Source organism: Bactrocera dorsalis, chromosome 1 (genome assembly GCF_023373825.1).
Source record: "Bactrocera dorsalis isolate Fly_Bdor chromosome 1, ASM2337382v1, whole genome shotgun sequence".
NCBI lineage: Eukaryota > Metazoa > Arthropoda > Insecta > Diptera > Tephritidae > Bactrocera > Bactrocera dorsalis.
In genome coordinates this window covers 92800763-92821326 of record NC_064303.1, presented here as the reverse complement: position 1 = coordinate 92821326, position 20564 = coordinate 92800763, and the positions used below count along the sequence as shown (strand labels likewise).

The 20564-nt window shown below is 40.1% G+C and overlaps 1 protein-coding gene across 1 annotated transcript in view; it reads left to right on the top strand.

Annotated features, from left to right (window-relative positions):
* LOC125775841 (uncharacterized) overlaps positions 1–20191 on the top strand; it is a 71764-nt gene extending 51573 nt beyond the window's left edge. The window contains exons 2-6 of the mRNA XM_049446847.1: positions 13624–14332; positions 14401–14595; positions 14682–14813; positions 16703–17015; positions 19433–20191. Coding sequence (XP_049302804.1) covers positions 14012–14332; positions 14401–14595; positions 14682–14813; positions 16703–17015; positions 19433–19635 — 1164 coding nt within the window. The 5' untranslated portion in view covers positions 13624–14011 and the 3' untranslated portion in view covers positions 19636–20191. The remainder of the gene's footprint in view (positions 1–13623; positions 14333–14400; positions 14596–14681; positions 14814–16702; positions 17016–19432) is intronic.
* The last annotated feature ends 373 nt before the right edge of the window (positions 20192–20564 follow it).

Below are 20564 nucleotides of genomic sequence, written 5' to 3'. Positions count from 1 at the left end.
TAGGATTTATATACCAATGCTCTATATCGGATTATATCAACATTTCCTACACTACGACTACATAGCAACGCTGATCATTGTATTGTTGTTGTTGCGGTCATTAAGTGTATAACTATTTGCTGCACTTCGGCGACTGAAAGTGTGGAGAGTTCATTTATTTAAGATTACTACAATCGCTTAAGAAGATAAGGTCAGTTCGTTTCGCCAAAACAGAGTGAATCGAACAAATTGGTATAAATACTGGCATATTGTAATGAAAATAGAGTTTAAGGCCGTTATAACACCTAAATCACTCATCTAAAACCACTTTGGGTTGATTCTAAATATGCTTGTCAAATTTATTAAATATTGTATTTAAATTTATTAACAAGGGAATAGAGCTCAAGCTTAGCGAAAAAAGAAGTTGCGAAAGGGAATTTACTGAAATATATTGTGAGGTGGCGACCATTGCAAACGTACTAAGGATTACAATTTAAGAGTAAGCACCTGGAATGTCCAGTCCCTTAATTGGGAAAGAACCGCTGCACAGCTGGTTGGTGTCCTCGTAAGAGTAAAGGTTGACATCATCGCTTTCCAAGAAGTGCGATGGATGCGACAAGAACTGAGACGAGTAGGTTCTTGTGTCTCTTCCCACTGCGGCCATATGAAGGAACTACATTTAGTATGGGATTCATGATGGGAGAGAGACTCCGTCGCCGAGTCCTGACATTTACCCCGGTGGATAAACGTCTAGCCAAAATCAGCATCACAGCGAAGTTCTTCAACATATTGCTGATTTGCGCTCATGCCTCCACGGAAGAACAGAACAATACGACCAAATATGCCTTCTTTAAGCACTTGAAGCGCACCTATGAAAGCAGGTCCCGCCACGATGTCAAGATCGCGCTTGGAGACTTTTACGGCACTGTGACTAAAGAGGGTAGCTTTAGGCAACTGGGTTGAAGCTAATCGATTTCGCCAGGGACGGAAATATAGTTATCTTTAGTACTAGATTCCAGCATTGAAAAATTCATCAAGCTTTGTGGCTGTCATCGGATTGAAAAGCTACTAACCAGATCGATCATGTTGTGATAGATAGAAGACACGTCTCCAGTATTTTAGACGTGAGTATTCTCCTAACTTTAACTCGGACCACTATCGAGAAGCTGCAATCACCAACAGGCGAACGGTTTTCTACTCGATAGGATAGACACTGAGAGTAAAAGTTGAAGAGGGAAGAGAGACGCATTTGCAAATAAAAAAAGAGAGGGCCCGAAATGCGAAAGTACGAAAATCTTGACAAGCTGGCCGGCAGAGATAGTGTTCGAGAATTCTACGACAAAAAGAGGCAACTAGTAACTGCAACCAGAGCATACTGAAATTACCTAGGGAACAATTCTCCAGCCTGCTGAATGGCACTGAAAGCATAACGCCAGGAGATTCCACATTCCAATTCCACAATCGATGACGATGGAGTGGTCGTTCTCTTGCCCCTTGAAGAAGTTCGAATAGCAATTACCCGTCTAAAGAACAAGAAAGCGGCGGGGCCGATAGATTGCCGGGCGAACTATTCAAATATGGTGGCGAAAACCTGATAAGGAGCATGCATCTTTGTATAATATGGTCGGACGAAAACTTGTCTGACGATTGGAATTTAAGTGTGCGTTCGATACTAAACGAGGTTTCAGACAAGACGGCTCCCTATCGTGCGAATTCTTCAATCTACTCCTGAAGAAAAGAATTCGAGCTGCAGAGCTGAATAGAGAAGGAACAAGAGTGTACCACTATTGGCATATGCCGATGACATCGTATCATTGGCCATAACAGCAGCGGCGTTAGTTCTGCTTTGTCCGGGTTGGGTCCAGCTACCACGTCACTGCTGACAGTAGACAACTGAGTCCTATCTCGAAGAACAAAGACCAAATTAGAAGTCATTCAGCATCCCCGTGCTGCTATACTGTGCAGTGGCATGGACGATGACAACAACTGATGAGTCGGGGTTACGAGTTTTCGAGAGAAAGGTTTTGCGGAAGATTTATGATCTTTTACTTATTGGCAATGGCGAATACCATAGTCGACATAGTTCAACGGTTTAAGAGACAACCGCTACGCTAATTAGATCATGTCTTCCGATTGGATGAAAACACTCCAGCTCTTAGAGTATTCGATACAATACCAGCCGAGGGAAGCACAGGAAGAGGAAGACCTCCAATCCGCTGAAAAGACCAGATGGAGAAGGACCTGGCTACACTTGGAATCTCCAATTGGCGCCAAACAGCTAAAAGGAGGTATGACTGGCGCGCTGTTGTAAAACTTGGTTATACCCTTGCACACTACAACGTAGACCTGTAAAATCTAAAAGAACAAGAGACAAGAAGACCAAAGCTTACGTAAAAAAATTAACACTTTCTACTACTTTTTTTTCACAAAACGAGTTGATACCCCACAAACGCCTGTAGCTACCTCATTTATGCAAACTCATTTTCAAAATTAATTAAAATTGACTTAAGCACACCCTGTGCAATTATGCCGCCTTAATCCAATATTGTTGCGCTGCCGAATTTGAGCCCGAAACTAGTTTTAGGGGAAGTTGCTTACTTCTTAAATAATGAATCACAAACAAATAACGAGTATGTATGTATGTATGTCTTTACGTAAATGTCCTTGCAGCATTTTACTTCAGTTTTATGTGAAAAGATGCAGCAAACAAATTCCCCTGCTTGCTTACCTTACAAAGATGCAGCTTAAAAAGTTTTATTTTGAGCGAATGACAGATGAGTGTGTATGTGTGCATATTTATTCATTAGTATACATACATATGGTATGTGCACTAAGTATGTCAGAGTCTTATTTGCGAATATGCAACAACTCCGAAAAGTTGGCGCACGTGCCCTTGCTCCACTTGCAACGCCGGCAACAATAACAAACAATCCGCCGTTGTAGCCATGCAGCCAAAACGAACGAGTCGGTCAGCATTGTAGTATATACATATGTATGTATATAAGCGCACGAAGCATAATACTAAACTATAACAACAACAATAATAATATATCTAGGATAATAGATTGAATGGATTTCCTTTTGATTATGCTTTATTCGAAAATTTCACATCATTTCACAGTTTCAGCTGAATTTGGGCCAACGTGGCAGCAGCTGCAAGCGGGCTTTACCTCGACGAGTACATACCGATTTACATCTTCATTCGCATTCGACATTGTCTGTCCGCACATCGGGTTTATATGTATGTTTGATGGGGTGTTAACAACGTGCTGTCTGTCTCATTGACTATTTCTGGTGGCCGAGTGAAAGCTGAGCGATTGTGCAACACGCTGTGCACACGAGATTGAACGAGAATGCTTTTTTGCAGAGATTTTTTGTGGGTTTATGCATTGATTGATATTTATATATACATATATATACGTCATCTACGGGATTATGGGCTTTATTGTCTTGTCTGCTTATCCTAAAGAATGTCCTTTGTGTTGAGGAAATAATTATGATGATTTCCTTTTAGGTATTGTAAAATATGTAATAGTTTTTCCAACTTTATGTGTTCGAAACTGCCAATATTATGGATCACTATTTCTTTTATGTGTCTACATCTACTCGCTTCATAATAGCGAACGTTCTTAACCCAGTTATTCAAGGCCAAGTTGCCTCCATCTTACTCGTACGAGGATGCTCCAATAAGTAATTAAATTCCCCGCCCGTTGGCGCTACTATCGCAAGAGGGGCTATTGACTATTGCTAAGTTTTCGTTGACGTTAACTATTGTCGAAATTCGGGATTCTGTATGGAAGTGAGGAAACAAGAGATGTCTGCGGATTTTAGAAAAGTGTGCAAAAGCGGTTGGTGATTAAATTTTGGAAGTAAAATCGCACAGTGAAATCGGAAAACACCTTGATGCTGTATATGTTAACTCTGTTCTTTCGATGCTCCCCATAAAAAAATGATTTTACGAGTTTCGATATATTTACATGTCCGTTTTAGATAAGCCACACCCAGGCGGCCCTTAAATGTCTGCTATAGAGAATGCTATAACATAAGTATGTTCAACCACAATCTCGTATTGCCAGATAGATATTTGAAGGTGCACGATGTAGCTGAGATATTAGGCCAAAGACCTCGTAGGCTGTCTTCGCGACTTCTTGGTAACTGAATCCTCAAGAATATAGCGCAAGCAGAGAATTCAGCTGTATTTGATGCTGTTTATGGGCAGCTTCAGCTCGGTCTGGTACCGTCGAGCTGTTTGATTGCGGTGCAACTGCTACATAACGAAGTGCAAGGGACGAAAAGGAGTCGAAACAGTGGTCATCACCCAATCCAAAGAATGCGAATACTATTTAATCAATCGAACGCCGTTCATGCTTTAACGTGGTTCCACTGATACAGAACAGAATTCAAGGAACAGTGGAGCATCCGATCCCGTTTCGAAGAAGGCAGAGACTATTTAATCGATGGAAAATTTAGTTCCTTCAGTGTGTAGTACCGTGATCTAAGATTCACAATGTGTGAATGGAAAAGGCAAATTCCATTTAGCGAAAAAAGTTGTACTCTTCCATCATTCTCATAGCATTACTTGGATTGGTAACTTCTTCTTGTTTCTAAACTTGAGCATAGCTGGGTCAAATAGTTTCGCTGAAAAAAGACCATGCTGAGAATTAAATCACTACTAGTAGTAGTTTCATCCAGAAATTATCGAAATACTTTGATTCATACATACACTCCCGTAGTCCAAATGATCAAGATTCGAATATAATTGTACTTCCGATGGACTTTACGAGAATGCTTGATATTTATATCCTGATCGGGATATATTAAGTCTGCTACGATGTTCGTAACATCAAGAAGGAAGTCTGTTGTGACTACAGAGTAGATACCTTCTTTGCCCACCCTGGCGTTAAAGTCACCAAACATGATTTTGCCATCGTCGGGGGGCTGCTCTCACAGGTGTGAGCGATATGTTGAAGAACTGCGATTTGAAGCGGCTCTCTGTCCCGTCACGAATCCCACACTGAATTCGCACTCCTTTATATGACCACTGTACTAAATGCTACTCGTTTCAGTCCTTGTCCTGTCCATCGCACTTCTTGGACGGCGGTAATGTCATGCTTCACTCTTACGAGAACATCAAGCAGCTGGACAGCGGACCTTCCCAGTTTTTTTTTCTTTTTTTACATGGCGGGTCCTAAACCCAGCGCACAAACCTGGGAGGAGATGTTTCGCGTTCTTACTCTAGCTCGCGCTCAAGCGGATGTTTTTGGCTACCCAAAAGATAAATGTTCTATGACCAAAAGTCGTGAGCTGTTTGAGCCTTATGTAAAAGAATCTTTTCTGACCACTCCAAAGTAAATTGCGTTCGGAAAATTTTCCTCACTTGCGTTAACTTTCTACATATGGTTCCATCCTCCTGAACCATTACATTCACCTAAATTGACAGTTTGGTTGGGTTTTTGGGCTGGTGGAATCATCGATCCGTACTGCATCGAAATGCAGCTGGTGACTTGGTTACTGTCAATGGAGAGAGGTATAGATCGACGATAACTAACTTTTTATGGCCGCAATTGGAAGAAGTTGCTTTTAACAATATCTGCTTCCAACAAGACGGGCCATTCAGCACGTGCAACAACCAAAATATTGCGAGAAAAGTTTGGAGATTCGATTATTTCAAGAAATTGGAACATTGAAGTGTCTAAGTGTTCCAAGTGTTTTTTTTTTATTTCTGAAAAAAAAATATATCACTATTATTGGAAATCGCTGTATGTAGGACAGTATGAGAACTATGTATATATATATTACAATACTTTTCATTGTTTAAATACCGCCTCTGTTTTGTATTAGCCAGCTAAATAGGGGCATAAAATGTTGCAGTTAATATACATGTAGTGTAATTATACACTCAAGCACCTCTTTACACGTTCTTTATATCTAAAGGCAGGCATTGTTCTGCCCCTTGAATGCTTCCTTGCAAACAATAGAAAGCACGAATGGGTAAAAAATGCTTACAAATCGCTGAGTAGCTCACTACTAAGCGTGTCCTTCGACTGATGCTGTATTTTTTAAGGAGCTGCCGCTCAATGCCTCCATTACACACACATAAGCGCTTATTTTTATAAGCACAGCATATTAAATGGGAAGCACTTAATTAAGCGATTTCCTCCGAATATCATCGAAGAGCGTTTCAACTCCTTAAAAACACTTAATAAATACTTAGGGCAAGTATTTGCAACACGTCTAACTTCCTAATGGCAGCCGTTACGTGCGCTATCACTCAAATATGAATGTATGTGTCTGAATGCATGTATGCAATACCGCATGTTGTTGCTATTATTACTTTCCATTGTACGCTGCATTATTTGTCGCTCGTTTACACTTCCGCAGGCGCACGATCAACGACATCCATCCATCAAGTGGTGCATGCACTTCATAGTTCGCGTTGCGGGGAAAACAATCAAATTGCAACGACATTACAGTACAACAAAACACACCACATTGTTGTTGTATTTTTATATGAATTCTTTTTTTTAAGCTATTTGCGCGTTTCCTCCGTGAAGCATGCATAGCCTTCTCTTCACCAATATCGCACACACAATAGCCCATTGAAAGTGCTATTTGCTTTGCATACTATTAGACGCGCACACTCACATAAGTTCGTAAAATAAATGCTCACTCGTGTGTACTCGTGTATATACCCATTTGTATTGGTGCATCGATGCATGAATGTCCTATCAGCTTATATGTTTGTATAATCTAATACTTGCATTATGCAGTAGGGACTTCAATATGCCGATGACCCTGTAGGAATTGCGGAGTGAAGTGCTGAAATCGCTTAGAAAACGTGGGATTTTCGGCAAATAGTTTTAAAATTTGTTTAAAAATATATATTTTTTTTTTTAATTTTATCGAGCCAAACTGTAACACTTGTATAAAATTGGTTTGAATTTGGGTTAGGATCTCCTTCAGAGTGGGGATGGTCACTATTTGAATAGCAGGGTAGCGATACTAGCATTGACCTTATTAACAGTGCGTTCAGAGCCGGTAAAGGAGTGCCTAAATTTTGTTATCAATGACATAGAATCACTTTGTGATAAGCCCAGTATGGGTGCCAGGCCAAAGCGAAAATACAGATAAGGCTCCTGGAATCGCTATCAGTAGAATGGGAGCGGAACGGGATTTCTGTCTCCTCTTGTGTTCTATTACTGGGCTGCTATCGGTACATGCGCTGTCGCGAGATCCTTTTGACCCAATACCGATCGCAAGAGATCTAGTACCGATTGCCCTCGCTTGGCGTCCATACGGTAAGGTTGGGAATCTTAGCGGATGCCAACTGTAGAACCTGAATGGAAAAAGACGATAAAAACATCCTTCTCGACGGATTTGACACCAGTCCAGAGCAGTATGGAAGCTCAAATGGTAGTAGTTTCGGTTACGAGGTCTGACCGGAGACCTAATTCTGGTACCACGGGGACCAGGAGCTCTTGGAGTTCGGTCCAACCTGGTCATGCTGACTGGCCCCTCGGGAGTATCGTGGTGGTTGTGGCCAAAACCCAAATGCGGGAAGAACTAACACTTTTTCCAGTTACGAGAACCGATTGCCTAGGCACGGGAACATTTAATATAAAGTATTAAGTACTATGAACATTCCCAATTGACAAGAATCTTTCTTTCAACATCTCGAAATATTTATATATACAATGGTTTCGAAGACGCGAAGACTGAGGTCGATCTTAAGAAGCATCTCACTTGTACAGCTTAGGACGGCGGTTCATTGCGGTACCTAAAAGTCCTAAAAACTGGATCTCAAGGGGTCACAGATCAACTTTGAGCCTAACAAAAATTTTTTGAGACAGCTAATATCAGTTTCAGCTATGTCTCTTGTTTTACTGGCCGGGCAATGGAGCAGAAAGTAACTGGAGACCCGACTTAGCGAAGTACATAATTGCTATACATAAGGTGGTTTTCTAGAAACCCATGTTTATAACGAGTATCTGGAACGTTAAATAAAGTTTGGATTGTTTGGCGAGATCATCAAGGGCTATATTTGGGACAGTATGTATAAGGCCTTATCCAGCAAAGAAGTGGATTTGGCGAAATACCTAATTTTTTCACCACAGTTGCCCAATATCACTTAAGTTGTAACTTTGGAAGTCGTGGAAGATACTTTGTCTCAACCGGCGAAAGGCATTCGCGAAGGTAATGTTCTAACGTCTCATTTTCCTCCAGGCATGATTCAATCCGCCGAATCTATTATACCAATTTTTTGAAGGTGGGATGTTAGGAATGGTTCAACTGTCAATGTGTTTTAACGTGAATACCTGCCACTAGTAGACTTAAATCCACGGCACTCAAAAAGTACAACGGATCAAAATCAAAGCGTTGATCAACGCCCCAAAGCATAAGTGCATGCACAACACTATACCTTGGGAAACCAGAGCAAAGTGACGCCACACACTTATACTTTGGTTCCAATCGGTTCGGGTGAAAACCAAAGGAAAAACACCCTAGCCACCTTGGTCGGGTACGAGGCCTACCTAAACCTCTGCCGTACTTTGGGTCCGGCACCCGGCCGCAGTGCGACTCCACATTGGACAAAAGCCCTTCCTGCATTTAGGTCTAAACCACAGCCACCACGAATCTCCCCAAAGGGCCGAACCCAATGAGCAGATTGGAGCGAACTCCAAGGGCATTACTGCTCCCCGTGGTACCATGTTTTAGTCTTTGGTATGACCTGTAGACCACAGTGTTACCTGTGATCCACTGCCAGTCGGGGACCCTAAGAACTCCTAGGAATTCCTAAGGACCCGGCTGTATGATGTGTTGTTCGTCATTTCGTTTTTGTGTTTGTTATATAATCGCAAACCCATTTAAAGAATATGATAATCATTTCAATATAGCACTTTTCTGACACCTCATGACCATGCCGACATTCAATTAAACCAGACACGTGAATGTCGGACATAGTGCATTTGGATTTTAGTCGCCTTTTACGACAGGCATGCCTTACCGCGGGAATATTCTCAATCCCCCTCCCCGCAGGGGGAGGAATGGTTCAGTAATAACCCCTACAATATTATTAAATTCCCTCTTGCGTGTTAACGGAACAAAGCTGAATTGTATTCCCGTTGGCTTCCGAACAAGCCGTTACCTTTTCCTTTACTTCTGTTCCTATATGACTGGGTAACCATTTTCATCAAGTTTTCCACTCAGTCTCTAGTTATTGTCTCCTTGCGTAACCTAACGCTGTGAGACTTAGTAGTGACACTACGGATAACGTTAATTGCTGCTTGGCTACCCACCAGAAAGTGAATGGAATTGTTGATTAATGCGGAAGCCCATATGTCTCGTAGTTTTTAAGTTTGGAGCTATCTGCTGAAAAGGATTAGTACAGAAAAGCTCCGCTGCTAATCCTATTTCACGCCTTGAACCGTCCTGTAAATATTTAGATTTGACATATTCTGCTATACGCATAATTTCGGCCTGAAAGACTCAATTGTGAAACGATTTCGAACACCAAGAATGTTAAAGAAAGTGCTTAAATTATTTTTCTTCCCATAAATTTCCTACTGGGTCACTCCAATGCATAATAAAACTTACAACGTCCTTTATATTTTCATATGACTGTAGGCGGTGGCATATGATTGCATACTAATATCAACTTTTCTGCATAACAATATTTGCCAACCAAGCGATGTGTGTACATAGGGGTATATATGCATAAGTGCGGTAGTCGCTGAGCACACAGGCCATAGATAAACCCCATTTGCTTTTATAGTCGTGTTGAGCGCATTCAATATGAAATCAATTATGCTCATCTGCATATAAACGGCTTTAGTGCGCCGCTCTACCCCCCACTTAGTTCCGGTCAAACCTCGCGCTCACCATTTGTCGCCTAGTCCCTACCTCCTCTCCCTCTCTCGAGTTCCAATCAAGCGACTCTTAACCATTAAACGATTGTCGTCGTCGCCTGTGCATCCGGCTCATCGTCGAACAAAATTTGTCAATTGAAGTGCATAAAAGCCATAGATTTTTTGCACCTTCTTTCGTATGCAACTCCTTGAGGCGTTCACAGAGTCAGCACGCGCCGTTAGTTTGCCGGTTCGGCCGTGCATTGCAGTTCGCTTCGGTGTTGATTGTGGTATTTGAGTGTAGGTATGTGTATCTTGGGTATAATATGCCGACATATTGTTGCACCAATGCATTGCAGTTGTTGTTGTCGCACAAATCGCACGTTGCACCACACACTCTAACGGTAATGTGCAAAAGTTGCACTTAGTTGACTTGGCCTGTTTATAGTTGACTTGACTCGTGAGTGTTGTCTGCCCGGCTGGGCGCATTCGTTCGTTATTTATGAACCCGATTTGCGTACAAACAAAAATAACCGTTAACCATTGGAAGGAAGTTGAAAAGCACTGCGGATGGAGTATCTATATCTTACAGGTTTTAGAAAACAGTGTAACGGTAATATATGTGTGTGCATGAAAATATTCGAATAACGTTCTTAATAATAATTGGATAGTGATAATTGGATCCATTCTGAACAGTTCTGCTCGTAGCGGACTAAATGTGTTAATTTAGTGAGGAAGTGAAGTTTGAGGATCCATGGTCGTAATCTAAAGGAGGATCTCTCATTCGAGGCTGTTGTGTCCTTCTCATCGGGGGTGTTTTTTTACGTGGCGTATTCCAAACCGTAGAGAAGAATGATACGCTTTTACACTTTTGCTCGCATTCTAACGGGTGTTTTTTGACAACTCAGAGGATACTTGGTCTAAGACCGGACGTCCTGAGCTGCTTGAGTCATATGTAAAAGAATCGTTTCGCTCAAATAACTTTCCTCACTTGTGTGAACTTCTATACATGGCTCTTTCCTGGAGTCTACGACACTGCAAAAGATCCGAATTTCTATTCGAGGAATGCACCGCTACAACAATAACTCTATACATTACAGAACCTCCAGCTTAAGCAAAAACTGCTGGATGAGCGCTATCTGTTCCTTTTCATTGAATAATGTTGAATATTAGAATAGTAAAGCCTAGCAATAGCTCTATTTATCATAATTTTTAGCTTTCTTGAACTCTTATGCTACAAAATATTGCAAATTAAGTTAAAAGTATCAAAGTTCAAAGGATAGAAAGCGTAGTCTATCGAATATCATTTCCGATAAAAAAATACTATGAAAAGGAAGTTTGGGTTAGCTTAAGTATATTGGCTGGTTTCTCATGAGACCACAAATAATCCCACTTGAGCTGCTATAGACGATTGTCCGTTTTGATGTCCAAAAGTCATAGGTGTAGATGTTGAAGTAATTTCGAGGCATAGTACTAAAATGTCCTTGGGAGGATTAAAATCCGGGTCCAATCCCCTTAATAAGGCCCAACTATCGTGGGAAGTGGTATGGATAAAAAAAACCGTCAGTTAAAAACCAAACGCCTAGAACCTGCCATAAATTTATTGAGGCAACTAATACGAGTATAGATTCCAGCGCATTCGCCCTCCTCATAAAAAATATGGTAACCGAGATGCTTCAATCTTAGTCTGGTGAAAGATGGACAGTAGAGGAGAACGTGTACAGATGTTTACACCTTATATTCTTCATTCGAAATTTTGACAAGCTGCGTCCTTCAAACTCTTTACCCTCTCCGCGTGAGTGTCTATGGGTCAAAGTACAGTTAGGACGCCTATAATTGCGACGCTTGAGTCTTGCTAGGAGCTAGCAGTTCAATAGACCTTTTATTTTCATTCTGGGCCAGAACCACAATTGCTTGTTGCTGACCAATGTTTGATGAGAGCATGCGAAACCTTGATTGATCCACTGCCATAATGCACGAAGGCAGGGAAATACTATTTCCATCCTGGAGGCATTTTGGGTGTCTTTCCTTGCAAGGCAAATGGCTATTTTATTAGTGGCACAGTTGATATCACTCAACATCTAGAACCAGCTCAAATCAATGAACTCTTGGAAAAGGAAAGGAATGGTACAATATTCAATCCCAGTAAAAGAAATATACGCTGCCGTGATTCGTTACACAGTATGATAATCTCTAACACATATCTCTATTCCAAGAGGTAGGGAAAGATCGCAAGGATGCAAAGTAAGTGCTAAGGTAATAAAATTTCAGAACTTTGGATCGCTTAAGAACGAACATCTTCGTCCGAAATTGAGTATGTTACTGTATGGAATAAGTTCGTCAAGTTTTGTAAGGTTTTCCATACAAAGACTTGAGTTGGTTTGTTGCTGAGTTGTTAGTTTTGAGTAAAATAAAAATTCGGAAAAGAGATTGGTTGGTCAGTTTATGTGGCAGCTATATGTTATGGTTATCCGATATCAGCGATTCCGACAAATGATCAGTTTCTTAGTGAGAAACCGTCGTGTGCAAAACTTTTGATCGATATCACAGAACTGAGGAACTAGTACGCAGATTTTTATACACATATACTTTAAAGGGTCTCCAACATTTCTTTTGGGTGTTACAAACATCGTGGCAAACTTAGTATACTCTGTTCAGGGTATAATTATATATTTCAAAAATATTAATTTGAATTTGAAATCTTATAACATCTGTCTTCTTCTTTACTGGCGTAGTCAATTTAACCGTATAGTGTAACTAAACTAAATTACGTTTGCTTCTTGTTAGGGGTATAAGGTTAAGAGGTCAAACATAATAGAAACCTTTTACTGCTTAGAACTCCGGTTCACTGCAATACTTAAAACTCCTGTATAATTTTATCGAAAAGACCCTCATAAAACAAAATAACACTTTAAGTCCATCAATAATTTGTTATGGAGGTTAATGTCAGTGTCGGCTATATCGCCTGTTTCGCCGAGTCCCTAACATTCCTCTAAAGCTTGCATCTGACAATATTTTCAGTATTATCACATGAATGCAGTTTGAACAATGTCCTGTAAGAACTCCAACGATAACGATGACGAAAGAGTAAGGAAGGCCAGCAATATACAAGCTTACATAAATCTACTAACCGGAAGTCAATAGAAAGGGTTCAGAGACTCGCGATGCTTATCGGAGAACTAATTAAATGGCGGCGCTCGAACAAGTGCTAAATCTGCCACCTTCAGATCTTCAGCCTTATCACATGAATGCATTTTGAACAATTTCCAGTAAGAACGCGATGACGGCAAGATGAACTAAGGAAAAGCACTTCAGGAGATCTACTGTGTTCTACTTTAGGACAGAAAGATCTCTCAGTCGTACAGCAGCTGGTCGGCGGCCTACTGTTAAGCACATGCGAAGTCCATACGTAAAGTCCAAGAACGTATGATGATCACGTATGTAGTTCCAGTTCGCTCCCACTCCGATGTGAGAGTAGCAAGAGTACCTCCTTATGCTAGCTCATTGGCTTTGCAGTTTACAGCGATTCCATTGACTAAGCACCTAAACGTGTCTGATAGTGATAATATTTCTAGTGAGAATAAAGAATACAGAGATTACTACTACTAAGTCTAATAATGGCTGGTGTTTTCATCAGAACTGTTTTCTGTTTTTCTCTTGGTTTAGTTACTTGTTTTTTTTTTTAGCTTTTTTTTTGTTTTCGTTATTTTGATTTTGATTTTGTATATGAAATGCTACATAATGTAATATAAAATATGTAAATACGCATAACACTAAATTAAAGCATTTCCTTCCACAGATTTCACAGTGAAGATCGCCCGTTAAGTGCAAACCCTTCTAAATTGGCTACAATTCCCAACTCGAAACAGATTCTACAATCATATTTGCAGCAGCGTTAACACGATACCTCCCATCCGTCGTCTACTACTAATAATAACTACTACATACAAACATACAAGGTATAAACATACTTATATATATACATATATATTTAAGCGCCGGGTTGTTTATTGGACATCTGGCAAAAACGGAGCACATCGATTTTGGGGAGGGCGCCACTTTAACGTCCAACAAAGTGTCAACATAAAACATCAAATTGGCGGTTGGTGTGTTATTTTTCGGTATTTTTAAATACATCATAATTTCGCACAAGATCCGGTGATGTGGGACAACCCCCGCAGCGGGAAATGCAACAAACCCAACGTTATATACCGTCTGTATCTGATTTATATGGGACGGACGAGATAGAACTCCTACTGGACGAAATACGCGAATTAGAACCGGTCTGCTGTCAGCTGGACGATGAACAGGATTTTGAAATAGCTGGCAGCAGAGCCGGTGAGCTGTCACTATCCTTAGAATCGCCGCTGGGCACGTGCACGTCGTGGGACTCGCACGCCAATTATAAACAGCGCAGCGGCCAAACGCCACTGCCATGGGGTGTAGCCCTACACTGTGATCCGCAACACTTGAAAACGCCTACAGGGATTGTGCGTATTCTCTTGGTGGTCAGTTCAAATCATTAATACTATGCTAATATATATTTATATATAATATATTCTGTTTTACTATGCAGTTATCGTCAGCCGCTTGTCTAGCCTGCGAATGCTCCGCCGGCACGGTACAAGTCGGCCTCTTTTTACTGCCACTCATCGGACGCTTGAGATTAATGGTCTTCTGTGCGATCTTCTCCCTACTAATCACCTGTCTGATGTTATTTCTAGACATTTCACATATAGCACTCATGTTCCCATTCAATTGGACTAAAGTTGTAAGCAAGTGATTTTTAATATATTTCTATATAATTTATATGTTCTCTAATAAATGTTTTCTCTTTATATTGTATGGTTCTTGCAGAATACATGGATGTACCTGAGCATTGGTTTGATATTAATTTTGAGCTCGACACTGGTCATGCATATGGTGCTCTATGCTGAAGAGTACGTTTTGGTCAACAAGCACACCAAAGACACACTGTTTACTTCAGCGGTATGTAAAGAAACTATGCATATAATTTTTTTTTTTATTCGATCCACAAGAGAGGTTTTGCGAAGGTAGAGCCCTCAATCGCAAATCTTTTTCTTCTTCTTTACGCGGTTATAGCCGAGTTAACGACAATGCGGTAGTCGTTTCTTCTATTCGCAATGTGGCGCCAATTAGAGATTCCAAGCGAGGCCAGGTCCTTCTCCACCTGGTCTTTCCAACGGAGTGGAGATCTTCTTCCTCTGTTTCCTCCGGCGGGAATACTTTCAGAACTGGAGTATTTTCGTCCACTCGGATGACATGACCTAGCCAGCGTGGCGGCTGTCTTTTGATTCGCTGAACTATGTCAGATTACAACGAATTCGTTTAAGTTCTGAAATCTCGACTATGTTTTTAATTAATATTTAGCTTAGTCAGTTAATACTAGACGATTTATGCCTACAGCTTAAGCAAAGGTCTTTCTACTTTTTGGACATATCAGTATGTTTTTAGCCATTATTTTCCTATGTCCTCTTGCGTTCCAGTGCTGGACCTATGGAAATCAAGTGAGATTGACAGACGCTGGTCACTTCTGCGACTGTGATACTCTTCTGGCCTTAAACGGACCGTAAGCGGTCTTCCTCCGAACTATTTACACTTAAAAAAGTCAATCTCGCCGCAATTGTAAAGGTTCTGACTGAGAATAGGTACAGCCTCGGTGCGACTGGGTATTTTGTCGGACGCCCGTTACCATAGCTGTATGGAGGAAGATGAAGTGGAATCATAATGTCACTTCCTTCTCTATTGCCCAGATTTTTCCAGGCTGCGGTTGAAATATCTCAGTAGACAAATCTTCGGCGAACCTGACGAAGTGGCTTGGATTGATATTAACCGGCTTAGCAAATTTGTGAAAAGCTCAAAACGTTTCGTCGATCTATGAGATGGCGCACTTTAAGGAGTTTTTGGGTAACACAAAGGAGAAATATCCACTGACCAAGTGAAATCCATCCATATTTGGGTTAACCTTTGGACTTAACCTAACCTTACCAAGGCATTGTACTTGTGGTAACGACAGAAAATATACCCTATAGTATGTCGTCTTTGACAAGGCTGCCAATTTAAAAGACGTTGATCGGATAAAAATTAAACCCCATTCCGTTTACGGAGATCCGTGAGTGAAAGGATTAGTACTTTAAAGAATCATGTTAACGTTTTCTAAATAGAGATCCCATTACTACTGTAGAACTACCAAAACGAGATTCAATCGTAATAGTTCTTGCGAAGAACAGTATCGCCACCCTAAGTAACGTAAAATAGCCACTAAAACAACATCAGCTTGGTAATAAGGAAGCTAGTGAAATTGCGAAAGTACGTGAGTCTGGAGTAGCAACTCGAGTCCTTAATCCCTTAATATCAGAACGTCATTGAGATGATTGACATTCTGAAGATTCGGATTCAATCTCTGCGAATGTCTGTCTGTCAGTAGGTTCCTAAACTGTGTGGCTGGTACTTAGGGAACATCAGAATTCATCCTGTCGCCGACCGAAGTCTTGTATATTGTAAGATATACAATTTTAGCATATGTGGCCAACCGTCCATAGTCGTTCGATGAATCCTATATCACAATCGTTCAGTTGTCAGCAGATGAGTTCTCATCGACGTTTACATCGGTTAAATCATCAGACTTACCGAGATTTTTGATATAAATGAGACGGGGTTTAATCCTTTTTTTAAATAAACCCTTGCTAATCCCCCTATAAATAAGAATTCTTCTTTGCATCATAGATCAATATAATTAGCGAATTTCTAGTATACACTAAAGTAAAACCAAACAAGCAGAATCAGTGATCGAATAGTTGCTCTGATTCGCAATAATAAAAATATATTCATAAAATTGAATTTTTCTATCTCCGCAGTTTATCGGTTACATTTGTGCCATCGAGTCGTTTATATTGTCTGGCATCGCCTCATGGCCATGGACGCAATATTATCGTCAGGTGCCCGACGATGGCAGCGAAATGTATATCGAAGATCGTGAAATGACACCAATGAGTCCAATCGAGAGTACTGATGTGCCGAATACACACCATCAAACACAATATAACAATCGAAATAATAGCACTGCACACAGCGAATCAAATCACAATAATCAGCAACAGCAACAACAACAACAACAATACAATCGAATATCATCGTCGTCGTCCTATAATCAAAAGCCTTATATACCTGGTGAGTAGAAACTCAGTGAAATTCCTGATCAGCAATTATGACTTTCTTTGTTTAAAGGCTTGGAGCGTGCATTAATCTTAAGTATAAAATTATAAAAAATTAGAATATCCTGAAATTATTATTATTTTTTATTTTAATAAAACGTACTGATTGAGAGTGGCCCGGAAGTTTGTAGAGGAACTCCATAAGGTGGAGAGTTATTTTCGCTCGTGGACATTAGCGGAGAATATAGTGTTAAGATAGTGCGCATGCAGAGAAGATTGACGTCTGAAAAACGGGAGGATGCCTACACACCATTACCAGTATTATGTCCACCACTCTTAATACAGTCCAGAACTCGGCATCGCGAGTGGATGTGGGATTCATTCCAAAAAAAAACAAAAATAGATCTGTTTGTTTTCACTAGAAAATACAAAATCCCTCAGTGGAGGTTTCTTTCGATGAATGGGACACAATTCTCCCTCAAGAACCGACCAAACACCTTGAGGTAGTATTGAACAGTAAACTGCTGTGGAAGCAGAATATGAAAGAAAAAGTAAGAAAAGCCAGCAATCTAACTATCGGAAGTCACTAGAAAGGGTTCAGAGACTCTCTGGGCGGTGCTTGTCGGAAGCTCTAAGAACTAATCGAACGGCGGCACTCAAACAAGTGCCTGCCAATTATAGATCTCACCACAGAAATCTTTTAAACTGACGGACCTTTGCAGTATATTTGAAGCTGAAGTCTTTGCTTTTGGTAAAGCCACGGAGCTGGCCTCTAATGAATCAGCAGATGATGGAAAGATCTATCTCTTGGTTGCAAAATTGCAAAAGCCATGTGTAAAACCGTAGATCGGAAATATACAAAGGACTATGGAATACTCACTGATTACTGGTGGCGGAACACGCCTATGGAATGGGGCTAACAGAACTAGAAGACTACTGGGAATTTCAATAGCAAGGCAAATTGAAAACAATAGAACATCTATTGTGCATATTTTATACTAATTTTACGATTGAATGAAATACGTCCACGGATATTCTTGGGATGCAAAGGACAACGGATATTCTTAAGACATAAAAAGCAGTAAACTACCTAGGTGTGAGATTTGACCTAAGACTAACCTTCTGCATAAAAACCCAGCCGCTGGAGAGGCAGCAATAATCACCTCCCAACTTAGCAGACTAATGGCCAACATCGGGAGCCCCAGTCAAGAAAAAAGAAGGCTGTCAATGTCGGCGACAATCAGCGTCCTATTATACCGAGTGTTAAAAAGGAAATCCGGCGTAAGGTAGTGGGCAGAGTGCACCGCACCCGGCAGCCCGCAGAGTTACATCAGCCTACCGAACAGTGTCAGGTGATGCAATATTAGTTATAAGCGGTACCTTTTGGCTTTTACGAAGGGAAAAAGCTGTGGGAGCTGTCCGAAAATAAGCACAATTAAACAAATAAAGAAAGATACAATAACAACATGGCAACCAAGATGACAGAATGAAAGTCGCTGCAAATGGACGCCCGGATTAATAAAAGACCTAAACTCATGGACAAGCCGGGCACTATACTTCAAAAATTACCTCAAGAGAATAGAAAAAGTCGAAGAGCCGCCATGCCTATACAACGACGCGACAGAAGCCTACGCTGAACACACATTCTTTGGATGGCAACGAGAATGCATCGCCTCAGAAGACCTGGTTGATTCAATAAACGCGGACTATTTAATCAGTGCCATGCTGGAAAGTGAAGCAAACTGGAGGATTATCAAGAAATTCGCAGCAGAAAGTGGGACCTGGACGTAGGTGCGCAGATGTAATCCTTTCAATCAGAAAAATAGAACGCCAACCTGAACTAATGCAACCACGGTTCCTGTGTGGGAGACGATTCCTCCGAGGAGGGGGTTTTTAATGACTTGCCAGTGGCACATATCACTACAGCGACGACGGCACTGATGCGGAAGGCATTTTCCACACCCGCCAAAAAAATAATAATTGGACCCAAAACTTCCGTTTTTTTTTTTAATAAAATACTTATAAGAAATTCAGAGTAGTAACTTTTCATCGATTAGATGAAATTACAAAATTTCAATTTTATAATTTTTTTAGTTTTAGAAGTAGTTGTTTGAAAATATATCGTCACCTGAAATGCAAATTAACGTAACAACATTTTCAAAAATTTACAGTGGCGTGAATGAAACGCGTAATAAAATGGAACAAGAGTGCAAAAAAATTTTAATATTGGTTAGTACTGGTTTATATCTGAGCGCAGAACCTGAAAATGTTGAACATATGTAATATTAAGTAAGTAATTTGAAGTAAAGAAGCCTAATCAACAAGACACTCAATTTCGAATTTTTTGATGATACGTTATTTTGCATTTCAGGTGACGATATCATTCTCGAAAAAAACCTCTATCTGAATTAGAAATACGCTTTTTACTTGCAGCCAAACGACCCAATGAATTGATTAACCAAAGACCAACACTGGGTCACACCCAAACAACCAGGAAACCAAATACTCGTTACCGTGAAGGCTATCATTATCAACCAGTTGCGTCAACGTCCCGCCAGAGTCCCACATTCGTCCTAGGCGATGACATTGGGGCCGGTCCATCCACATCCCGATCCAATGATAATTCTAGTGCGTGATAGTTTTTATTCCTCATAATAATGTAATAAATTTAAAATATAAAATGCAAAAAAATAATACTAGAAAACAATTAAGACAAGAAAAAATTAATAAAAAAATTTGCAAAAAAATTACAACAAAAGAAACAAAGAAGGCGTATACAATGCAAAAATGGCATTGCATGAAAATGCGCAACACATATTAACGATTAGTTGTTGCAGACAGTTAGAGAGGGAGAGCGAGAGTGAGGTAGTAAGAAGCAACAAAACAATAAGAAAAGCAAAAGCAAAAGTATATCTGCGGGTATGAAAAATGAATAAAAATCATAATTAAGCAGCTGAATTTTGTTTCAGCAACGAATACTGAAGAAAAATCTATTTAAACAAAATGCATTTGGTAATTGTAACGAATTGTTTATAGCTGAACAAAAACAAACACAAAGAAAAACAAAAACATAAATAAATAAAGAAACAAACATTTAAATGAAACCAAAGTGAAAAAGGCAAACAACAGCAACAATAATAAATACATAAATAATAGTTTTAAATGTGTGTGTGTAAAACAGAGTTTAACGAATTACGAAACAAATATAAAAGAATATAAAAAAAGATTATGGTAAATGCAAAACACTAAGAATTCAATGAATTTAAACACTGCAATAACGGAGACGAAGTAGCATGGCGACAAAGAATAAATAAAATTACATTGTAAACGTAGGTAACGATCAGACATATGTATTTATGTATGTTAGGTACTAATATAAATATAAAGAATAAAATATAAATGAAAATCCAAAAGTAATAATAGCAATTAAATATCGAATAACCAATTGGTTTGGTTGCAAAACGTTGGCAGCGCCAAATAAAGCGTCCAGTAGTGTTTAGAAATCATCATTTTGCAAGGGACTCAGATTTTTGTGAGTCCCATGATGTACGATGTCGAGAAACTA